Raw genomic sequence first — 21,679 nt, forward strand, 5'->3', positions numbered from 1 at the left:
CCAGATGTTAGCTTTTCAATGCCGCTAAAACCGCCCCATTTGGACCTCTGTAGCTCAAGTTATGACCAATTTAGTACAGAGCGGTCAGGGTTGGCAGCTTTCCAAATCCTTCATTTCTTGCATCTTCCCTTTTGCATGCTCTTTTCCTCACTTCTTCAACCCATACTTGCCTTGGAAACCTGAAAATCACATAACAAATACATCAAGGTACCAAATGGGATTAAAGTGAATAAAATTTACTAAATTGAGCACAAAAGAGCTTGTTTTCACTTTCAAGCACAATTTAGGAAGAAATTTTAAAAGCATGCTATTTAGGTGAATAAATGTAGGTTTATGTAATGGAATCAACTCAAATCAAACCAAAATATATCGTAAAATATTAATTCATCAACACTACAAGAAAAATCCCCATTCAGGTACACTTGAAAAGTGTAGCCAAAAGTAAAAAAAATGATGCCTTAGGCTAAGGCTACGATTTTTGGGCTACGGAGATACTTTTGTGGGTGATGCCTATACAAGTGTTGCCTATTCTCAAAGGCTATGCTTTTCTTTATCAACAGCTACGCTTCTGGACTTTGAGAATAGGGTGCACTTTTTATTTAAGTGATGCTGTTCAGGATCAAAGGCTACGCTTTTCAGCACTAATGGTTACCAGAATTCAAAAGAATAGGCTACACTTTTCAGGGCTACTGCATCACTTTATAAATGTAACAGATAATATACCTGCACGTCAATGGAGGCAAGTTGTATACCATCAACAAAACGGGCCACGTGCTCCATGAAATATTCATGCTACGAAATGGGTTGAACCCATCACTTGACAAGCCTAGTTTAATATTGCGTGATTCTTTTGCAAAATCTTCATCCATTTCATCAAAGTTCTTCCATGTCAGGCCACCAGTAGGATGCTTTAATGTCCCATCTTTAACGCGCTCCTCATCATGCCACCTCAGACTAGCTGCCATTTTTTAGCACATTAATAATCTCTAAAGTCTTGGAATTATAGGAAAGTATCTCAGAGTCTTTGCAGGAATAGGACGACCTTTCTTGTGAGGTTGGTTCTCGCTATTATCACTAGAATTTTCAGTATATTGAGATGTTCCACACACGCGACATTGTGTTTCATCCTTTAGATCTTTCTTATATAGGAGGCAATCATTAGGACAAGCATCGATTTTTTTATAATCCAAACCTAAATCTCTTATCATAGACTTTGTCTTATGGAAAGATGAAAGTATGTTAATGTCAGGCATTGCCTCTTTCAATAGCTCAAGAAGGGAAGTGAAGGAGGAAATGCTCCAACCGTGCAAACACTTTAACAAATACAGACGGATGGTAAAAGATAATATAGAAAATTTCTTGCAACCCGGGTATACTCTTGACTTGCCCCATCTAATAAATTGTAAAATTTTTTAGCCTCTTCATTTTGACCTACAGTAACACTCTCAGCGTGAGGTACATCTCCAAATGCATCATTAAGCAGTTCTTTGATGTCATCGTGTACACCTTCTTCATCATCCATGTCCTCATCAACCACCATCAGGATTGTCCATTCCTCATGATTAATCCATGTTTTATATCCCTTAACAAATCCGTCGGCTACTAAATGGTCGAATACCACATGTCTTCTACACCGCTCCATGTTACAACACCTCTTACAAGGACATTGAATTTGTTGTCCGTCTGGTTCTCCCTCAGAGTATGCAAACTCTAAGAAACTAATAACATCATCGATATACTCTTCGCTATACCTCGGTAGATCCATCTAATCCTTCGGCATATCATAAAATCTAATCGATAATTATTAAATTTTTTAGGAGAAAAATTCATAAGGGGTCGTAAAGTGAAGATAACAAGAGTAGAGGAGGAAGGCTGTTATGAAATATAAGGGGAATGGGCTATGAAACAGACTTTCATAGCCTTGTAGTTAGGTTGGGAAATAGTTCCTAGTCTTAGAAGTAATTCTCTAAACATTTTACTAGAAACTCGCTGAAGCAAAACAAATAAAGGAAAACAAAGAATTTATAGTACATAAATAATAAGTTAAATTGCAACTTCAAAACTAATAAAACAATCAAGGTGGACCTACACATGAATTAATAGCATAATAATAAAGTGAAAAAAAGTATGCATTGTACCTTTCTACGACATGATCAACGTTTTGACAAAATTCACTTGGGAGCTTTAACCAAAAACTTCAATCTGTTGTTACCAAGAAAAATGATAAGAGATTAGACTATAATCATATTTAGTCTTGATTTATTTTCATAAATTCTAAACTGATATAATTAAAATGTAAGAAAAAAAAGTAAAAAAATCCTACATAGAATAAGAAAAATTATGATTAATTACATAGATATTTTTGTGATTATAATTAAATGGATATTATCAACTTTTTTGTTATTCATATATAGTATTTGCCTAAGACAAAGGGTTAAAAACGTATAAGATAAGCATAAAATAAATATTATGTGCTAAATTTCAGTAACTGAAAGAAAGAGACTAGATGGGTGAATTTTGTGAGTAGCAAGTTTCTTTTGTTAAAGTAAAACAGAATCCTCACGAATTGTGATGACCAACACAAGATAAAATGGGCGCTTAGCTTCGCATCATGAAAAATGCGTGAACCAAAGTTTGGAGATTTTGTAATCTAATATAATCTTTCATGCAAAATCAGTAGCTGGTAGAGAATACTAGGATGTGTTGGAAATGATATTACACATAATCACAAATAAAGAGAAAAATGCAGTAATGGCGTCCTTCCTCTAAGGTAAGAAAGAAATGCATGAAAAGAATACCTTGATTCCTGTGACAAGAATCTGTTGCTCAGTGGCTTGTTCAACAAAAGCAGGAGCTTCTCTGTGAATGGGAAAGTAATGCTCAGTTTCTACAATTGTTCACAAAAGAACCATCAATTGTAAACATCCCAAGGAAACAATGGATGAAAGATTTTCTCTATCACTAAGGTGTGAAAAGGCTTTATTATGTTCTTACTTAGATCACTCTTCTCATCAATAGGCTCCCCAATGACATTGATAATACGTCCAAGAGTTGCCCTGCCAACAGGAACCTGAAAGGCAAGCGGCGGTATAAGACATCAATAAATAGGATTAATAAAAGTCATTGAAAAGATCAACAAATAATGTCCCATATATGGCTTAATAATCAGATTAGATAACTGTACAAATGTATTTTGACAAATCAAATTCATGAATTTCACAACACCTATCAACCTAAAAAACAAACTTTGGTTCCATCTACTTACTAATTAGCTGATTCGTCCAAATTTCTAATAATCATCAAAAGGATTTTTAACTTTTAAGCAACCAGAAATAAATATTTACAAATAGAATCAGAGTCTCAAATCCACAGTATACACAACCCACAAAACCTATATATAAACGGTATCATTTTATCAAAATCATACATTTAAATCTGCACACCGACACACCAGCCAGTCAGATTTCCAACTTTAATCATATAAAGGGGGCAAAAAAAATTAAAATGATAAAATAAAAATCTATAGTTGCAGTCCGCGCGTAGCTTCCTTAATCATATATTCCATCAAAGGAATAATTCCATGCGCGTTGCAAGAAAATTAAAATGAATTTTATTGGAATTAATTCAAAATTAAAAATGTTTGCTGGGTGAGCCTAAAAAATTGTCTCCAGAACAAGAGCAGATACATGAACAGGTCAATTAATTTATATACTGCAGTTGGAAAATTGTTTTGCCACCAAAAAACGAAGAAACAAAAAAAAAACAAAAACAAAAAATAAAAAAGTAGCTGAAATAATCGCAAGCTAAGACAACAGAAGAATGGATCTAGGGTTTGTGGTGAACGAATCTAGAAGAATGAGTTCTTCTACGCCGCAACAATAGCATGCATGTTCATCAATTCATGAGTTCACAGATTATTGTATCGAACCCCCAAATTGAAACCCTAAAATCGGAACCCTAACCTCTCAAATTTCAGAAACCAAATAAAGGTGGATGCATACCTTCTCGACGATAGTGAGCAAATGAAGAGATTCTTTCAGTTAAGCGCAGTGTCTTCCTGATGTGAGCACACAGCAAAGAGAAGCGACGGTACGGTGAAGATGAGTGACGGCATGGTGGGTGGTGAAGATGAGTGAGTACAGAGTCTTCCTAGAGGTGAGGATGAGTGAGTGGTAACGCCGTGAGTGGTGAGTGGTGATGGCAAACCCTTTCTCTGATTTGGGGTTATGAGTGGCGTGAAGAAGAAGGGAAGAGCTAATAAGGGTGAGTGTTACATTTCATTTGATTTGGCTAAGTATTTAAACGAATATCATTTGCTGTAAAGTGAAAAAAATTACTAAGTGTTAGACATTTGAACTGAGATACATTAGGCAATGCTTTTAATGCGTACCTGAAACTTGATAAAAAGGTTATTCTTTAAAAGCGCACCCTTTGGTGTAAAAAGTGAACCCATAGCTCTTAAGATAAGGCTACACTTTATAAGTGATATTTATGATATCTAAGGAGACACTTTAGTTAACCTTCTCCTATGATTTTACACTTGTTAACTCAACTTGACTTAATTCCAAACTACTGCCTTGCTTATCCTTTTTGTGTTCCTATCATTCATCTCTAATTCAGGAGTCATCCTTGAGGTTGTTAAACGGAATTCCTTTCCAATACTCTTCATCGATTGTACATCCTTGTTTACTTGTAGATTCAGTAGTTCTTTTAGAACTCTTGTGGAGATTACCCTTGTCGTTTTTCCTTCTTTTTCAAAGTCTTTTATCTTTCTGAGTAAACTCGAGAATTGTTTCGATGTCACGTGCGGTCTTTAAGTATAGTAATGCGATGCGTTAGTTCCTTAAGATCTGTTTGTGGATATGGAAGGTGAAGCGGCAAGTGTGCAACGTTATGAGAAGTTGTGGAAGTTTTGCTTCTCGTGGAAGAGTCTGCGGATGTTAGATGTGTGACCGGTTATGGGGTTGTGAAGTGATTGATGGAGTTGGGAAGTTGAAGCTTCGAATGGGTCAGAGATTTGTGAGGGGACGCTATATCCGTTATTTTAATACCAACTTATCTTGTAGCCTTTTTTCCACATTAACTCTAGCTCTGCTTTGTGAACACCTATCTTAACTTGCACATATTTTGTTCCTCCAAGCTTTTGTAGAATTTTAAAACCATATGACCTATTTGCATTGAGTATATATATATATATTTGATTTCTTACTTTCTTAAAAAGTATTTAAAAAGTAAAGTGCTAAGTCTATGTATTATCTTATGTATTACTTTAATTTTCGAGGACGAAAATTTTTATAAGGTGGGTGGGATGTAAGATCCAAGATTTTTGAAAAGTCTTATTTTGAACTAATCTCAAACCATATATTTATTTACAGTTTTATTTTCAAAAAATTATTTTATTGAAAATAATTAAAGACAGTTTTGATTAATTGAATTTGAGATAAATTAAGATTTTTATCCAAATTCTATAGTTATAGATTATTTTACTATTTACAATTTAAAGTTTTAGAAATTCGAAAATAAGGAGGTTTGACTATTTAAATTTGAATTTCATCTAATTTTAGAATTATTGAGTTATTTTATGTATTTAAATTGTAAAGTTAGTAGTTATGAAATAATAAGAATTTTACATGGTTTAATTTTAGATCAATTATATTTATATCATTCAGTACTTTAAGTTTTAAAGATAAAAAAAATTAATAATATTACTATGTATTTTCGATTAAAAAAATTGATTAAAATCAATTAGTATTTTTATACTACAAATAATATTTTAAAATAATTTTAGAGATTTAATTAGTTTTTCAAATATCAATACTCTATACTCTAATTTTATTAAAATTTCCAAACTATCCCTATACCTCATTTTTACCACAACCCTAACCATGAAAAACCCTAACCAATGACCCGGTTTCCTTCTTCCCCACACCCCAGCAGCAACCGAAATCCCTTCTCCCCCCTTCCCCTTCAACAACACAATACACACACTCTAAAACAAAAAGGAAGAAGAAATGGAAATAAGGAAAGGGGTGAGAGCAGAGGGGGATCCGAGAGAGAGGAGTGGAGCTGCGTTGGGAGAAGAGAGGGCGGAGACTGCGCCGCGCGCCGGGCTCCACCATCGACGCCGCATCGCCGCCAGAACCGTGCGAAGGACAGGGGAAGATCACCACGTTGCTGTCCGTGCCGCCATCACGCGCCACCGCCGTCGAGCCTTATCGCCGCCGTTGCTAACAGAAGAAGAAGGAGATATCGGGGAGAGAGGGGAACGTTGCACCGGCGTGCTGGACTCCACCGCCGCCATCGGATCGTCGCCACTGGTCCACCTGAAGCTGCGACACGGAGAGAGGAGGGTTCGCGAGTGGGAAAGGGCTGAGGGCCTGGAACCGCCGCGCCTAGCCACGCCTGTGAAGCCACCGTCGTCGTCCAAGCTCGCCACCGCCAGTCGCGCCGTCGCCATCTCTGCCCAGCGCCACCGCGGATGAGGGGTCGCCGAGAAACGCCACCGCTGCTGCTGCTGGGAACCGCCACTGAAGACGCCGGAAGTTGCCGCCGCTGTTCTGCCCCACCGAATGGCACTGGAAAAATGCTGCTGCCTCGCCAGAGTTCTGGCCGCCGGAGAACCTCGCCGCCATCGTCGGAAAATCTTGCCGGTAAGGGTTTTTAAGTTGGCTTTCATTCCTTTTGAGTTTCGGAAGCTTTTCATCGCTGTCTGTCTGTTACAGTCGCCGTCGCCAGAGTTCTGATCTAACTGCCGCTCGAGGTGGTTGCCGGGGCTGCCGGCAAACTGGTTCAGCTATCGCCGCTGTTTCGTTTTCTTAGTTTGGTAAGTATGTGTTTCAAAAACCACTGCTTTAGTGTTCGGTTATGTTTGATTAAGGACCTTGAGTTTTGGTAACGTAGGTTGGGCTCTGATGATGGCGTGTCGCATAAGTGTTGCTGTGACTGCTGTGTCGTTCCTTTTATTTCAGTAAGTGTCTCTATCTTGGAACCTTCGCCTTTAGCTTTCAGTTATGAGTTTTGAGATTTTTCGCGATATTGATGTGTTAGGAATTAGTATCCGAGCTTATATGTGGCGTTGAGTCTGTTTCTGCTATTGAGAAAAACAAGCGAAGCTGGAATTTTGGTTGTTGGTTTCGTGTCGAGGAGAAAGACTTTCCTGTGGCGCGTTTGGTTTATGTATTCGACGTGTCGAGGTAGGGGCTTTTTGTACAAACTGATTTATTTTAAATTGGAAATTGTTATAAATAGATATGCTGTGTAAAACATGTTCCCCTGATTATGTGAGTCTTATGAATTGTCTGATTTGATCCTGAATGAATATGGTTGTCTGTTTGATTGAGATAATGTCTGCTTTGATAAATTGGAGATGTCTGAATTTGGTTGAATTGAAATGCTTTTTGATAATCTGAAAGTTTGAGTTTTTGGTTTTATTGGAAATTGATTTGGTCTTGAACCTGTTGGAAAGAGTTGAGGATTGGTTTGGTTGGGACCCGGACAGGGTGGCAAAGTCCAAATTTTAGGGGAGATATTGCCGAAATTTTTATAAAATCTGAGATTTTAATTGGAACGTTATTTTGAAAATAATGAATTTTGCTTTGAATTAGATGTTTGATAAATAAATTATGTTTGAACTTACCTTATTAAGAAAATTTTTATATTTTGGATGTAAGTATTAAGAAAGGAATTATGTCTTAAAAATCAATTTAAATATGAAAATTTTTATGTTTTGGAATTTGATTTAAGTAAATAAATTTGAAGGAGTTTTAATGGAGTTCGATTAACTAATTTCACTTTACAACATTTTAAGAAAAGGTTGAAGTATTTTCTGAAACTTTGATTTAGTAGGACTTAAACACTTTCCGAGTCTTTGGAAACCGATTTAAGAATGAAACTAAAAATTGGTGTTTGGTTTAAATGATTTGGTTTTGGTTAAGTTAGTGGTTTTGAAATGGGTTCGGAATATTCGGATATATGACTTGATTTTGGTTTAAATTCTACTTTTTATTATTCAAATCAAGAAGGTTTCGGATGTTTTCTATGAATTTTAAGAAATGAGTTAGGTTATTCTCCCTTGAAATCTTGAGACTTTGCTAAGGAATTTTTACGACCAAACCTTGAATTGAGAAATGAATGATTTAGTCTTTCAAAGAGATTTTGAATTTGGCAGAGTTTTGTGTTTGTTTGGAAGTGTTGAAAAGATGTGGAAAGTGGCTCCGTTTTGAAAAGTGATTCTTGGCAAGATGTGAACGGAATTTGAAAGAAAATGGGTCAAGAATGAATTTGAAATAAGTTATTGAGCTTGTTTGATTATGGATGTTCTCAAGATTGATGAGTTGTTTTGGTAGGCATAAGGGTTGGGTTCGTCCCGCTTATGCTGAGATGAGATTTTGATAAGTCACTGGCATCGGGCAAGGATGGCGGTTTAATCCCGCTCGTCGAGGGTGCAGCGCCCGCGTAAGGACGGTGGTTAATCCCGCTTACAGGGGAGGCAAGGACGGTGGTTTGGTCCTACTTGCGTGTTCCGGGCAAGGGCGGAGGTTTAATCCTGCTTGTCTGTGGGACCTACGGGTAAGGACGGTAGTTGGATCCCGCTTATCCGAGTCGGGTTTGGGAATGTAACCGACGCATGAGCTCATAGCCAGTAGGACAGGCATGCATCATATATATTTATGTGACATTGATTGGGTGTGCATATTGTAATTGGTTTGCCTATGTGAATACTTATGATAACTGCTAACTGCTATAATTGTTGTAATTGCTATTAATTGTGTTTGCACTACATTATTTGTGATTTTGTTTGATTGATTGGTTGTGATGAATTGGTTGATGATTAAGTTGTTTGGGCCGGGGGCCGTGTTGGATTGGATGGGCTTGAGGCCGTGATTGGTATATTGAGTTCTAGTTTTGTATAAAGTATCTGACTGGTTCAGTATAGACTTAATGAACCTATGCTTGGAACAGGATGATCATTTATACCGTGTTGGAACGGGTTGGTCATTTATATCGCGTAGGTAACTGCTTTCATGGTTGCGGTTTAGGAAAGTATGAAAAATCAAACTCTTACAGTATAGACTTAATTGAATCTATGCTTGGAACATATTGGTCATTCATACTGTCTAGGAAAAACTTTTCAGATTTTACAAGAAAGGGAAAAGGGTTTGTTTTGAATTATTTGAGAAATTTACCAAATCTTCAAAAAGGAATTTTCAGGATTTCTAATGTGTACCCAAGGTTTTTGGAAGGACTCATAAGACGAGCACTGATCACTGTATTCTAAGAATAATTTTATTTTACGTATCTTGTTATAGCAATTTCTGTAAATCCTACAGTGAGAACAAGCGAGGACGACATTCTCACTCCACTACAGGTTATTCCTTTTCAGGATATGGACAATGAAGCTTCAGAAGAGTTATATTCCTTTTTCTGTTTATTCGTTATTTTTGTATCATTTTAGCTTTTATTTTTCCCTCGTTTTTTTTTTATTTTGTAAGAGGGATAGATAATTATGATATGTATGTTTACATTTTCAACGAAAAAGTGTTTAGGAATGGTTATGCGGTTTTAAGTTTTAAACAGGCTCATATTTTAGTATTAAATATTAGAAGAGTCATCGTAATGCTCGAGCTATCAGAGTGTCGCAGCTTCCGGAAGCGTGACATTTGATAGTTAGGGTGTTACATGATTAAATTGTTTTGGTTTGCCTATCTGATAAGTTCTGCTTAACTGGTAACTGTGATATTTGTTGTAACTGTTCTTTAAGTGTGTTTGCCTTGTATTTATTTGTGCTTGTGACTGATTTCTGTTTTAAGTAGTGGTGATGAGTTTTGTTGGGCCGGTGGCCGAGATTTAATTGTATATTGGGCCGGAGGCCGTGATTGGTGAGTTTGGGATGATTGATCCCTTGGTATTTACATTGAATATTATGTCTATTTATAAAGAATGGAACTTTTACGAAATCGAAATATGAATGTTGGAATTTCAAATTTAATTATATGTCAATGTTTGAATAGATTGATAAGACAATGATAACTTCTAAGCTTGAACATAGTTTTCGTCAAAAATATCTTCTTATAACAATTCTTAAAACCCTCTACTAAGAACCCTTTCGAGAATGATGTTCTCACCCCTTACAGATTTTTCTGTTTTCAAGATATGGATACAAAAGTCTATATAAGTACTGTATTTGGTTTGTATGTATGTGCACGTCTCTAACTAAAAAGTCTTTCTTTGCGAGTTATACGCTTTAAGTTTTAAATAGACTCCTATTTTAATATTAAATATTTTAAGAGTCGTCGTAATACCTGATCTATCAGAGTGCCGCAACCGGAAGTGTAGTATTCTAATAGCTAGGTGTTACAGAGTGTGCTTCTTATAAAGGATGTGGTAACCGCACTGGATGACATTACTGTATTTTAGTGTGTTCTCCATCCCATAATCACCGCAAATGTAGTTCACCGGCTCAGCCTGAGGATCCATCTTTTCTTTTTCTATGATTTAAGGTTTGAAACACTATTTCAGGTTTTCCACTTCGGCTTTAGTTGCAACTGCGTCTGCCTTACCCCTTCTCAATTTGCGCAATTTTATACAAAGTATTTATTTTTTATGCAATCATATTCATTATTTTTGAATGACCATTCACGCAGTCAATGTGAAAGATAATTATTTTTACTGATGTAGCGTTATGTAATTAGATGCACGTGTAAAATTATTTTATTATAGCCAATACAGATAATACACTAAGGCTTGGTTTAGTAAAACTTTTTGAAGAGGTACTTGTGCTTTTCAAAAGCATAAGCACCTCATTATGCGTTAGGTAAATCAAAATGTTTATATGTTTATGCTTGCAGCTTTTAAAAGTTAAGGGTACTTTTGAAAGCACCTACGAAGGAGTTTTTTAAAGTTGGCTTGTGCTTATCAAAATTAAAAAGTCCAATACAACCTATACATTAATTAATATTCAAATTTAATTCTTACATTAATATAAATTATAGTATTTTTAAATTTTAAAAAACTACTTTACCAAATGCACTTGTTATTCCTTATGCTTATTAAAAGCTATTTTAATTTATTTACCAAATACAAATACTATGATTTTTAAAAAACTAGCTTTTAAAAGTTAACTTTTATAAGTTGTTTTTTTAACTTTTGAATTATGAAAAAGTCTTATTATTTCCTATTTGGGACTATTTTTGAAAAATATTTTTAACTTGAGAATTTAATTTAGAACTTTTGAAAAAGTAAAAAAATATGACTTCTTTCATTCTCAAAACTTATTTTATCACTCATCAAATAAGAATCCTTTGGCTAATTGTTAGAAAGAAGTCCACATTTGGTTAAATCTATCATTATGAAGACAGCACTTAAACTTATTTTACCATTATGAAGACAGCACTTAAACTTATATATACATAAAAGTATGAAATAGATGAGCAAGCTAACAACGGAGTCCGATTTTGTTTGGTTTCTTCAGCGAGTTTCACACTGGACAATTGTAATCATAACAAATGAACAGGTAAATGTATAAGAGAATGCAATAAATGAAAGCAGTAACCTTCAACAAGTGATAAAAAAAGGGGTGCTTACTATGACGAGTGCGCTTCTTTTAAAGGATGTGATATCCGCACTCACGGCATTGGATGACATTACTGCATTTCAGTGTGTTCTCCATCCCATAATCACCACAAATGTAATTCATCGGCTCAGCCTGAGGATCCATCCTTTCTTTTTCTAGGGATTAAGGTCTGAAACACTCTGTTTCAGGTTTTCTACTTCGGCTTTAGCGGCAACTGCGTCTGCCTTACCCCTTCTCAATTTGCGCAATTTTATACACAGTCTTTATTTGGGTTTTCAGATAATTATAATGGGCCCAAAATGAATCTTACTTCGATTTTCTTTATGGACCCAACTTTGGTCAGACCAAAAACAAATATAAGTAATTCCAATATATATGAGTTGAATTTTAATGCATTAACATTGTAAAACATTTATATGATTGTGAAATCACATCTGTTATTTTGGATGACCATTCACGCAGTCAATTTAAAAGATAATTATTTTTACTGATGTAGCGTTACGTAATTAGATGTACGTGTAAAACTACTTTACACTAACAGTGCATTAGAATTAAATTATATATATATATATAGCCAATACAGGTAATACACTAAGGTTTGGTTTAGTAAAATTTTTTAAAGAGGTACTTGTACTTTTCAAAAGCATAAGTACCTCATTATGCGTTTGATAAATCAAAATGTTCATGTGTTTGTGCTTGCATCTTTTAAAAGTTAAGGGTACTTTTGAAAGCATCTAGCCACCTACCATGAAGCTTTTTAAAGTTGACTTATGCTTATCAAAATTAAAAACTTTAATGCAACCTCATACATTAGTTAATATTCAAATTTAATTCTTACCTTAATATTTATTATAATATTTTTAAATTTTAAAAGTTACTTTACCAAATGCACTCGTTATTCTTTATGCTTATTAAAAGTTATTTTTAATTTGATTTACGAAATACAGATATTATAACTTTCTAAAATGCTAGCTTTTAAAAGTTTACTTTTTTAAGTTACTTTTGAAAGGTAAAAATTTTACCAAACTAAGAACCCGCTTGAAAAAAAGAAAAAACTACATATATATATGGTTTGGTACTATATATATACTTTTGAATTATGAAAATTCATATTATGCGTGTTTGGTACTATTTTTGAAAAATATTTTTAATTTTTTGAGAAGTTAGTTCGTAACTTTTGAAGAAATAGAAAAATATGACTTCTTTCATCCACAAAAAATTATTTTATCATTTTCATTAAAAAAATTTGACTTCAAAATAAAAGAGATCATTGTGTTACTTTCATTCTTGGCCCTGTAAAAATGTTTCTGGTTCTGTCGGAAATACGGGCCCTCCACCACCATTTTTACGCAATGTTGCATCTACTAGAGATGCAATATTCTATCTGATGAAAGTAATGGCCATTCACCATTATTTTTACGTAATATTTTATCTGTTGGAAATACTAACCCTTTATTACTATTTTCACATAATGTTCCATCTTACCATTTCAGGTATTTTTTTATCATTTTATCACTCTATTTTAATTATTAAATTTGTATTTAACATTGTGTGTGGTATAAAATCTTAATTTCAATTTTCTTTTTTTTTTTTCACATGTGGTTTTGTTTTTATATAGTTTGCTATGTTTTTATAGTTGTCTCCGCAAGTTCTTGACCCTAATAAAGGAGAAGGTAGTTCTAATAGGAGTAGCAAAAATAAAAAATAACAACAAAATATACCGAACACATATTTTAATTTTGTTTTCTATTTTCACCTACTGTATTATACACAATAAAAACACCAATAAAATAATCGATTGTAATTTTAATGATTAGATTATGTAAAATCAATATTCACTTTTAAAAGATATTTGCTATCATTGTTATTTTAATATCTATTCTTTTGTGTAAAAAAATTATATTTATTAAGTCATTTATGCAAACGATATAACTTTAAAATAAGTATTTTTATAACTAAAATTTAAATATAAAATAATTTATTTATAATTTATTCGAATGAGTGAAGTCAGGTTGAATACCGCATATAAAGTACATGTTCACCGTCTTGTACGTAATTTCTTGAAATTCTACGGAAAATCCTCTGAAATTGAGCATAGGTAAGCATTGCCGCACCGAACCTTATCAACATACGCTGTACAATATTTTAGTATTGGTGCTTCTCAACTTTGAACCAAAATGGGACACTATAGGCAAATTTGGCCACCCAAAGAAGCACTAGTAGTTGACTTCCGAGGGATTTATTAGTGGTCTAATCATAATATTATGTAAAAAACTAAAACAATAGAAAAAAAAAAAAAACCATGAATCCATGACACGCTATCAAATTTCAAGCAAGCTTATCGTCATTTCACGCCTTCAACAAAGACCTTTTCTTTTTCCTTTTTTTTTTCTTTTTGGTTTATGTTTCCAAGCCTAGAAAACAATGAAGACTAGTTGCATGAGCGTGGTTCTTATTCTCTTGACACCTCTAATCCTTTCATGGGATGGTGATTCTGCATCCGAACCAGTCCTAGACATAACGGGTAAGAACCTTCGAACGGGTATCGATTACCTTGTTCTTCCATCTATCAACAACAATAGCAATGGCGGCGGTGGTGTGGGACTTGCCCTTGCCAGTGCTAGAAACAGAACATGCCCATTTGATGTTGTCGACAGTTACCGTGCCATGCCACTGAAATTTGCACCCTCTGATTCCAAAGATGGTGTTATCAGAGTCTCCACCGATTTGAACATCAAGTTCTCCGCTGCAACAACTTGCGTTCAATCCACAGTGTGGAAGCTGGACCAATTTGATGGATCAAGAGGCTTATATTTCGTGACCACTGGTGGAGTTGAAGGCAATCCGGGGCGCGAAACTGTGAGCAACTGGTTCGAAATTCAGAAATATGGAAGTAACTACAAACTTTTGTTCTGTCCTAAAGTGTGCAAATATTGCAAAGTTATGTGCAGGGACCTTGGGATTTATGTTGATGGCGATGGGAATAGGCATCTTGCACTCAGTGATATGCCATTTGGAGTTAGATTCCGAAAGGCCTGAGAACTGAGAAGGATGAAGCTTCCTCCAATTATTAGTGGGGAGATTATTTATGTTTACAAAGTTGTTTGAATTTGAATTGTTCGTCAATAAATAATGCTTTGTTATTTTTAGTGGTTGGTTGTATCTTTATGACCTCGATTACAACATTCGCTTGTGTTTGGTCTTTAGTATATAGTTTTGGTGTCTAAACGGTCAACTGCAGTCTTCATACTACCACAAAATCATTTGATAACAAATTTGCTTGGATTTTCTCTCTTTTGTTATTAGCTCGTCAATTTAATAAGTTCAGAAGCGTTTATCATTCTTGAAAGTCGGTCACTTACAAACACTGCTATATCTGATGAATTGTGTATAGAGTGATTTTGATTATTTCTAAGCTTATAATAAGAACAAAAAAAGTTTTCCAACATGAATTTTGGTAATGCCTATAAAATTGGAAGGGAAACAGGTTTTTCTCTTTTGCTTAAGCAGACTTTTTAATTTATTTTGGATGCTGATCTTAAATGTTATACTGGATGCACAAAGCCACAAACTGAAATATAAGGCCACCTGCAACATATATATTCTGAAATGTAAAAGAAGATGATTGAAGAAGAAACTTTATCAATTTCGCTATCTAATCAAATAGAGTATCAATCAACTTCAACAATTTTTTAAAATTATTGTAAAATAAAATTTTAAATTTTAAAAATAGGATTTTAAACTTGTAACTACTTTTTTAAAAAAATAATTTTTAAAAAAATAGAATTTTAAATTTGTAACCACTTTGTCAACATGAAATCCATCTCATTCCATTTTATTGCGTCGTTGGTACTTTATCTATTGCGCTGCCATTGTACCCTAAAAAAATCCACAAAAGGTGATAGTACATTAAAAAAACATCTATTTATCATGAAAATAAAAAACATTCGATTATCAATTGCATATTCCAACAAAAAAAATTCAAAAAAATTGAGTAAACAGTAACGGACACAAGCGGCGTTACCTTGCAATCGGTGGCAAGCAATGGTTATAGCACTGCTCGTTATGTGCAACAGTCGCGGGGGTGGGCGCCGGTAGACATCCGTTTGAGGTCAGCGTCAGGTCACGCCGTGCAATGACGCCGCCAAAGAACTTCCGTCGTGCGTGTTGTGGATGTCGATTTCGACGCTAGGCGCGATGGCTCCTTCGTTCCACGGAAGATCGATTGCCACGGTTGGGTGTGGTGGTGATGTCTCCTGACAATGGAGCTAACCGGAGAAGATGAAGTATGGTGCGATTAGATGTGGGAGAGGAAAGAGATGTGTGGTTGTTGTTTTTATGAAAAATAACCATTTATACCGATAAACTTTACGAACGCGAACAAAAATATCCATCAAAAAAGAAAACTAACGTTGTATTCATTAAATATAAATTTCGTACAACAAAAATATCAAAACACTAATTTTTTATTGAATTTTTAATAAAATTTTTAATTACCCCACCTTTTATCTACAACCTCACCTCTACTCCCTCACTTCTTTTCCAAATTCCCTATTTCCCAGCACCTTCGCCAACACTTTCATCATATCTAGCAGCCCAAATACCCCTCTCTCATTGTTCACCATGACATCCCCCATTCCCCTTCTTTTCCCCATGGTCCTCTTCTTTGCCATTCCCATACTCAGCCACTGACCCCTCTCCCTCCCCCTCCCATCCCTCTCAAACATGTAATAAGCTAACAATCCATCATTTGTTTCTTAAATCGCTCAATTAAATATATTTTTAGTCATGGATTTAGAATTTGAAGATTTTTTCTACCTTTTCAAGGCCATCTTAACCTGTGCAGAGATAAAAGGCACGTAGACTTTACCAAGCATGCCAAAAAATTGGATTTTATGTATGTGAGTTGTGGTGGTAGCTTGGGAATTGCTTTTCGAAGTTATCTGTTATGCCGCCACGACGTTGCAGTTTTTACAGACGGTGCCAATGTACTGAATGTTTTCAGTACGGGTTGTGAGATGGATCCGGGACTTACGAGTCGAGACGGTCGTCAGATTATCTGACTGAAGCAATGGGGGTGGTACCTGCGAAGATACTCCGACACTCAATTCAGAATAGATCTGAGAAATATAAGGCGTTAGAATGAATGACGTACCTGAGAGGACTTCTGTCTCTCCTTTATATAACTAGTGAAAATTATCTCATCTTATCTTATTTAGCTAAAATAAGGGAGGTATTTGAATTTAAATATTGATTAAAAGATGTGAAAATCGATTTGAGCCTTCTAAAAAAAGGAATGGGATCAACCCTCGAATATCCTGATCGAAAGCTGTTCCGAGTGCACGATCCAAGAGTTAAGTTCGTAACAAATAATAACTACATAAAATAGCAATTATTTGAGAGGATTTATTCTCCCCATAAAATAAAATAACAATTACATAAATTTATCTAAGCTAAAATGTTAAATATTTCCTTTTAACTCCATACTCCAGCTTTATTCAATATTTTATAAGAATTTCATTTGCCGTTTTCCGTGTTTAACAATATTTTTGGTAAAATATATTTTTTATCTTTGAAATTTGACAAAATTTTTAAAAATATTCTTAAATTTTATTTTGTTTTAATTTTGTCCGAAAAGTTTTTGATTTGCATCAAATATGCTCTTAATGGTTAAATATTTAAAAAACTTAAGACTACTCTAATAATAATGCATGAAAATTATACTTAATTTACTTGTATTGAGAGTTATTCTTATAAAATTATTGTTGAATTGGTCTTAAATTTTCTTAAAAATTAGTTGTTAAGAGTATATTTGATACAAATCGAAAACTTTTGAGACAAAATTATAATAAAATAAAATTTAAAAATATTTTTAAAATTTTTGTCAAAATTTAAGACAAAAATTATACTTTACCCGTATTTTTATTTTATTTTTTCCTTCCGTGTTGGTAAAGCAGTACTAAGTACTAACAAAATATTGTTGATCAGTCCAACGGTCCCAAAGGATAAACAGTGTTGGGTCATGGCTGGCGTTATCATCTTTCCAGGGGTAGACTTTGAAGGTTGACTTTAATAATTTGCATTAAGAAAAGTTTATCTGTACACACTTAACTACCATAGCTTCCGATATTATTATTATTATTATCATTATTATTATTATTATTATTATTATTATTATTATTATTATCCTAGACTCAAGTAAAAAATTACATTCACGATGACCCATAAAAAATGTATAAAATACTTGTTTCCCTTTTCAAAACGATTCCGTTTGAGATAAATGCAAAAACATACCACTATCTTGTTTTCTTGCAAAGTTAACATGATAGAAGGACTAAAAAAAATTGTTAGTGCATCGCGTGGCTAATTTTATTTTATATGAAAAAAATATTAATATTTTTGTTAAAAATATAATTTAATATAATTACATGTGAATGAATTTTATAAGTTAATAGTAAACAGGTGAAGTATGTTGTTCATGGAATAACATCTTGACTAACACATAAAGATGTGATGAATATATAGCAATATCGTCACCAACAGAAAAAAAAAAAACACGTGTCAAATTATAGCAACACATTCTTCGATTTCGGTGTGTTATTTTTTGGGCTCATTAATTTAGTTATGGAAAAAATTTTGGTGTATTGACTGAAAATGGGTATATTGTGTGTATTGCAAGAATGTGGACGTGTCAGATGGTAGTGCAACACACAGGGGGCGTGTTACCTGAACCACATGGGGGCGTGGAAGCCACGTGTATGGATGTGGTTGTGCCAACAGGACAGCACGCAGGGGGCGTGCTGACGTGGCAATACATGAATGGATGAAAGGGAAAATCACGCAGGGGGTGTGGTGAGTCAGCACGCAGGAGGCGTGCTGACGTGGCAACACCTGATAGGTTGGGAAGCATGTGGGGGGCGTGCTGAGGTGGCACGTGGGGGGCGTGCTGAACGAGCACGCGGGGAGCGTTCTGACACGTGTCAAAGCGTGATTGGCTGAGGCAGGCAGCACGTGGGGGGCGTGTTAAGTGCACCTTTCTATATAAGGCAAAGCTCGAAAGCATTTGCATGCTGAAGAAGATTTGAGTGTTCTTTGAGGCTATTGTTAGTGCAATGGAGGGCACTGCAAACTTAGTGGTGTATAGCAACGGTGAGATAATACATAATACTCATGAGGGAGTGAGGTTTGTGTCCCAGAATCCGTTTTCATTTGTGGTTCCATGTACGATGATGTTAATGGAGCTGCAGAACGGCCTCTGTAAAAGCATGGAGAAGTACGTTAATAAGAGTGAGCAGAATTCTGTACCAGAATCCGATTGTAGATTTTGGTGGTCTAATACAGTTTGATGTCGATCACTGATGAAACAAGTATGCAAAACATGTTTCAAATTCACCGGCAGACTCAGATGCGACACCCACAGATTGAGGTGTACGTTGAGTATGAAACTGTAGAGGCAGTGGCGGTTCAGAATGATATAGATATACATGATGATAGAGGTGCAGTGTACGAAGGAATGAATAGTGACAGCGAAGAGGACTTCGAAGCCACTTATGAGGCCGGCGACGAAGATGAGGATGGTGATGTGGTAGTTGAGATAGCAGCAGAGAATGTAGTGGTTCGTCCGCCGAGCAGTCAACCGATGAACGTTCCACCTTTTATGCGTGAGTTGGATCTCGAGGCCGTGCATGCCCCCGAGTTTCCGGAATATACAAACATAGGTACGTGGTGACTAAATAATAAGTTTTTGTTAGTTTATACGTTTGATTGAACAATAAACAGTGTTGTCATAACCGGACCAGATCGGACCAAACTTGCCGGTTCGATTCGAAAATCGGTGAACCAAACATTAAACCGGTCCGGTAGGTTAATTAAACCGAATAAGGAAACGAACCGGTATGAATCAGTCAAATCAAAAATGAACCGATGAAAATCGGTCAAACTCAGTTAACCGGTCTAATCGAACCGCTGAAAATTAATATAGCTGAATATTCTTAAAATGTTATTAAAGATATGTATTTTAATTTTTAACTTTAAATTTTTTTACTATTTTTCAATTTTGTTGACATAGGCGTTGCCGATGCTGAGGATGGGGAGTTCCGGATTGGAATGGAATATAGTTCTAGAAAGTCGGTCGTCGCAGCGATTAGAAGTTTCACTATTGCTAGAGGAGTTGACTATGAGGTGTATGAGTCTGAGCCACAGACGTTCTATGCAAAATGCAAGATGTACGGGCGTGGATGTGACTGGCTTATCCGAGCTAGCTTGATACGGAAAAAAGGTTGTTGGGAGATACGAAGATACAACGGTAGGCACACGTGCACGATCAGAACGATTTCACAAGATCATTCCAAGTTGGACTCAGATACAGTTGCCGATGCTATAAGGCCATTGGTCGAGACGGACCCGTCCATCAAGGTGAAATCTATAATTGCGGAAGTCCAGTCAAGGTTCAACTATACCATCAGTTACCGAAAGGCTTGGTTGGCAAAGCAGAAGTCCATAGCCAACGTTTTCGGTGGTTGGGAGGATTCTTACGAAGCCTTGCCATGGTGGCTCTCGGTCATGGTGCAGAAGATGCCTAGTACAGTTGTCCAAATAGAAACACGACCACTGTAAACGGGAATGAGGAGGCGCAAGGTGTAAAAATACTTCATCGTGTATTTTGGAGTTTCAATCCATGCATTAGGGCATTTAGGCATTGCAAGCCCCTGGTTCAGGTTGACGGCATACACCTATACGGAAAATACAAAGGTACACTTCTAGTCGCTGTTGCACAAGATGGAAACCAGAACATTATGCCTATCGCCTTTGCCTTGGTGGAAGGGGAGACAGCTGATGCGTGGCACTTCTTTCTCAGGAATCTGCGAATGTATGTTGTTAGAAAAGATGGCGTGGGTATGATCTCAGACCGACATGAGTTAATACGGGCAGCAGTATTTCGTTCCGGTGGCAACTGGCAACCTCCAAGAGTATGGTGGATGTTTTGTATAAGACACATCGGCAGTAACTTCTTAAGGGTATTCAAAATCCCTCACTTGCAAAAGCTTGTTGTCTATATCATGCCTGAATGTCTCTACGGTCTTCGATTACCACGCTGTGGTCCGTTCTGAATGACTCCATTTGAAACATTGTTAATTAAAAAAATTTAAATAACTCATCATATGTCAAACATGCATCATGAATATAACACATAACTAAAATAAGACTTATTACCTCCTGGCAACTGGTATCTCGGCCGGTGGAAGCGTTTGTCTCGGTACGGGAGCAAGACACGACATTCGCTCCCATGCCCAAACAAACAACAGATTCAGAGGGCCATCCATCTCCTTTGTATCATATCGTGATGCACGGCATAGTGTTCTGTAAAGATGTGCCAAACATGCTGACCCCCAACTATAAGTATGGATCCGCTCGAAATCGCGAAGCAATGGTAGATATTTCGCATGGGCATATGCGATCGACTTGTCCGTGAATAGAGTCGACCCTAACAAACAGAAGATCTGACATCTGACGTATTGCCGGATGGATTCCTCAGTGTCCAACAGCTCTGCGTCTCTAATACGTCGAACCCAACCCAGCTTTATATAGGACTTCGCATTATCACTGACTGATGGCTGACGACCGAATATCGCTATGCCCTGACTTTGAACGAAGTCGCTACTACTATCTGTCCATCCACTAACAGGCTCTCCGTCAATGGGTAGGCCGAATATATGAGCGACATCCTCTAATGTCACTGTAACCTCATCGATCGGCAATACAAAGGTGTGGGTCTCAGGCCTCCACCTTTCAACCAGAGCAGCTAACATGGGGTGAAATCCTCTTATGACTCCAATTCTAGAGACGTGGTAGAATCCGGTGGCGCGTAAGTAGTTCTCCACCATCGGATTCCACGTCTGTGGCGGATCCATTTTACGCACCAACAAATTCCTGTTAGGCTGCATCAACAAAGATATATGTTACATTAATTAAATAATAATCCTTATAAATATTTTAATAAACATTCACATATTTATTTTAATATCTTATTTATTAAAATATTTAACATAGCTTATCTATTTATTTATTAAAAATTTAAATTCTTTATTCATTTATCCATTAAAATAT

General features: G+C 35.8%; 2 protein-coding genes and 1 long non-coding RNA gene across 8 annotated transcripts; all 3 read left to right on the top strand.

Moving 5' to 3' along the window:
• Positions 1 to 5,873: 5,873 nt before the first annotated feature.
• Positions 5,874 to 9,704, top strand: LOC127745465 (uncharacterized). 6 transcript variants are annotated; one of them, XR_008006649.1, is made up of 5 exons: positions 5,874 to 6,650; positions 6,723 to 6,823; positions 6,901 to 6,967; positions 7,048 to 8,568; positions 9,368 to 9,704. It is a non-coding gene; the product is annotated as an uncharacterized LOC127745465 (long non-coding RNA). The 6 variants fall into 6 exon arrangements; XR_008006651.1 differs by having other exon boundaries at positions 7,048 to 7,193; positions 9,309 to 9,704; XR_008006652.1 differs by having other exon boundaries at positions 7,048 to 7,193; positions 9,330 to 9,704.
• A 4,183-nt stretch (positions 9,705 to 13,887) lies between these two features.
• On the top strand, positions 13,888 to 14,721 carry LOC107479680 (miraculin-like). Its single transcript, XM_016099788.3, has one exon. The coding sequence runs from the start codon at positions 13,997 to 13,999 to the stop codon at positions 14,609 to 14,611; it is 615 nt and encodes a 204-aa protein (XP_015955274.1). The 5' UTR covers positions 13,888 to 13,996; the 3' UTR covers positions 14,612 to 14,721.
• A 4,196-nt stretch (positions 14,722 to 18,917) lies between these two features.
• LOC107479687 (uncharacterized) lies at positions 18,918 to 20,682 on the top strand. Its single transcript, XM_016099793.1, has 3 exons — positions 18,918 to 19,290; positions 19,641 to 20,184; positions 20,259 to 20,682. The coding sequence occupies exons 1-3, from the start codon at positions 18,918 to 18,920 to the stop codon at positions 20,680 to 20,682; spliced, it is 1,341 nt and encodes a 446-aa protein (XP_015955279.1).
• Positions 20,683 to 21,679: the final 997 nt, after the last annotated feature.

This window comes from Arachis duranensis, chromosome 3, assembly GCF_000817695.3.
Source record: "Arachis duranensis cultivar V14167 chromosome 3, aradu.V14167.gnm2.J7QH, whole genome shotgun sequence".
Lineage (NCBI taxonomy): Eukaryota > Viridiplantae > Streptophyta > Magnoliopsida > Fabales > Fabaceae > Arachis > Arachis duranensis.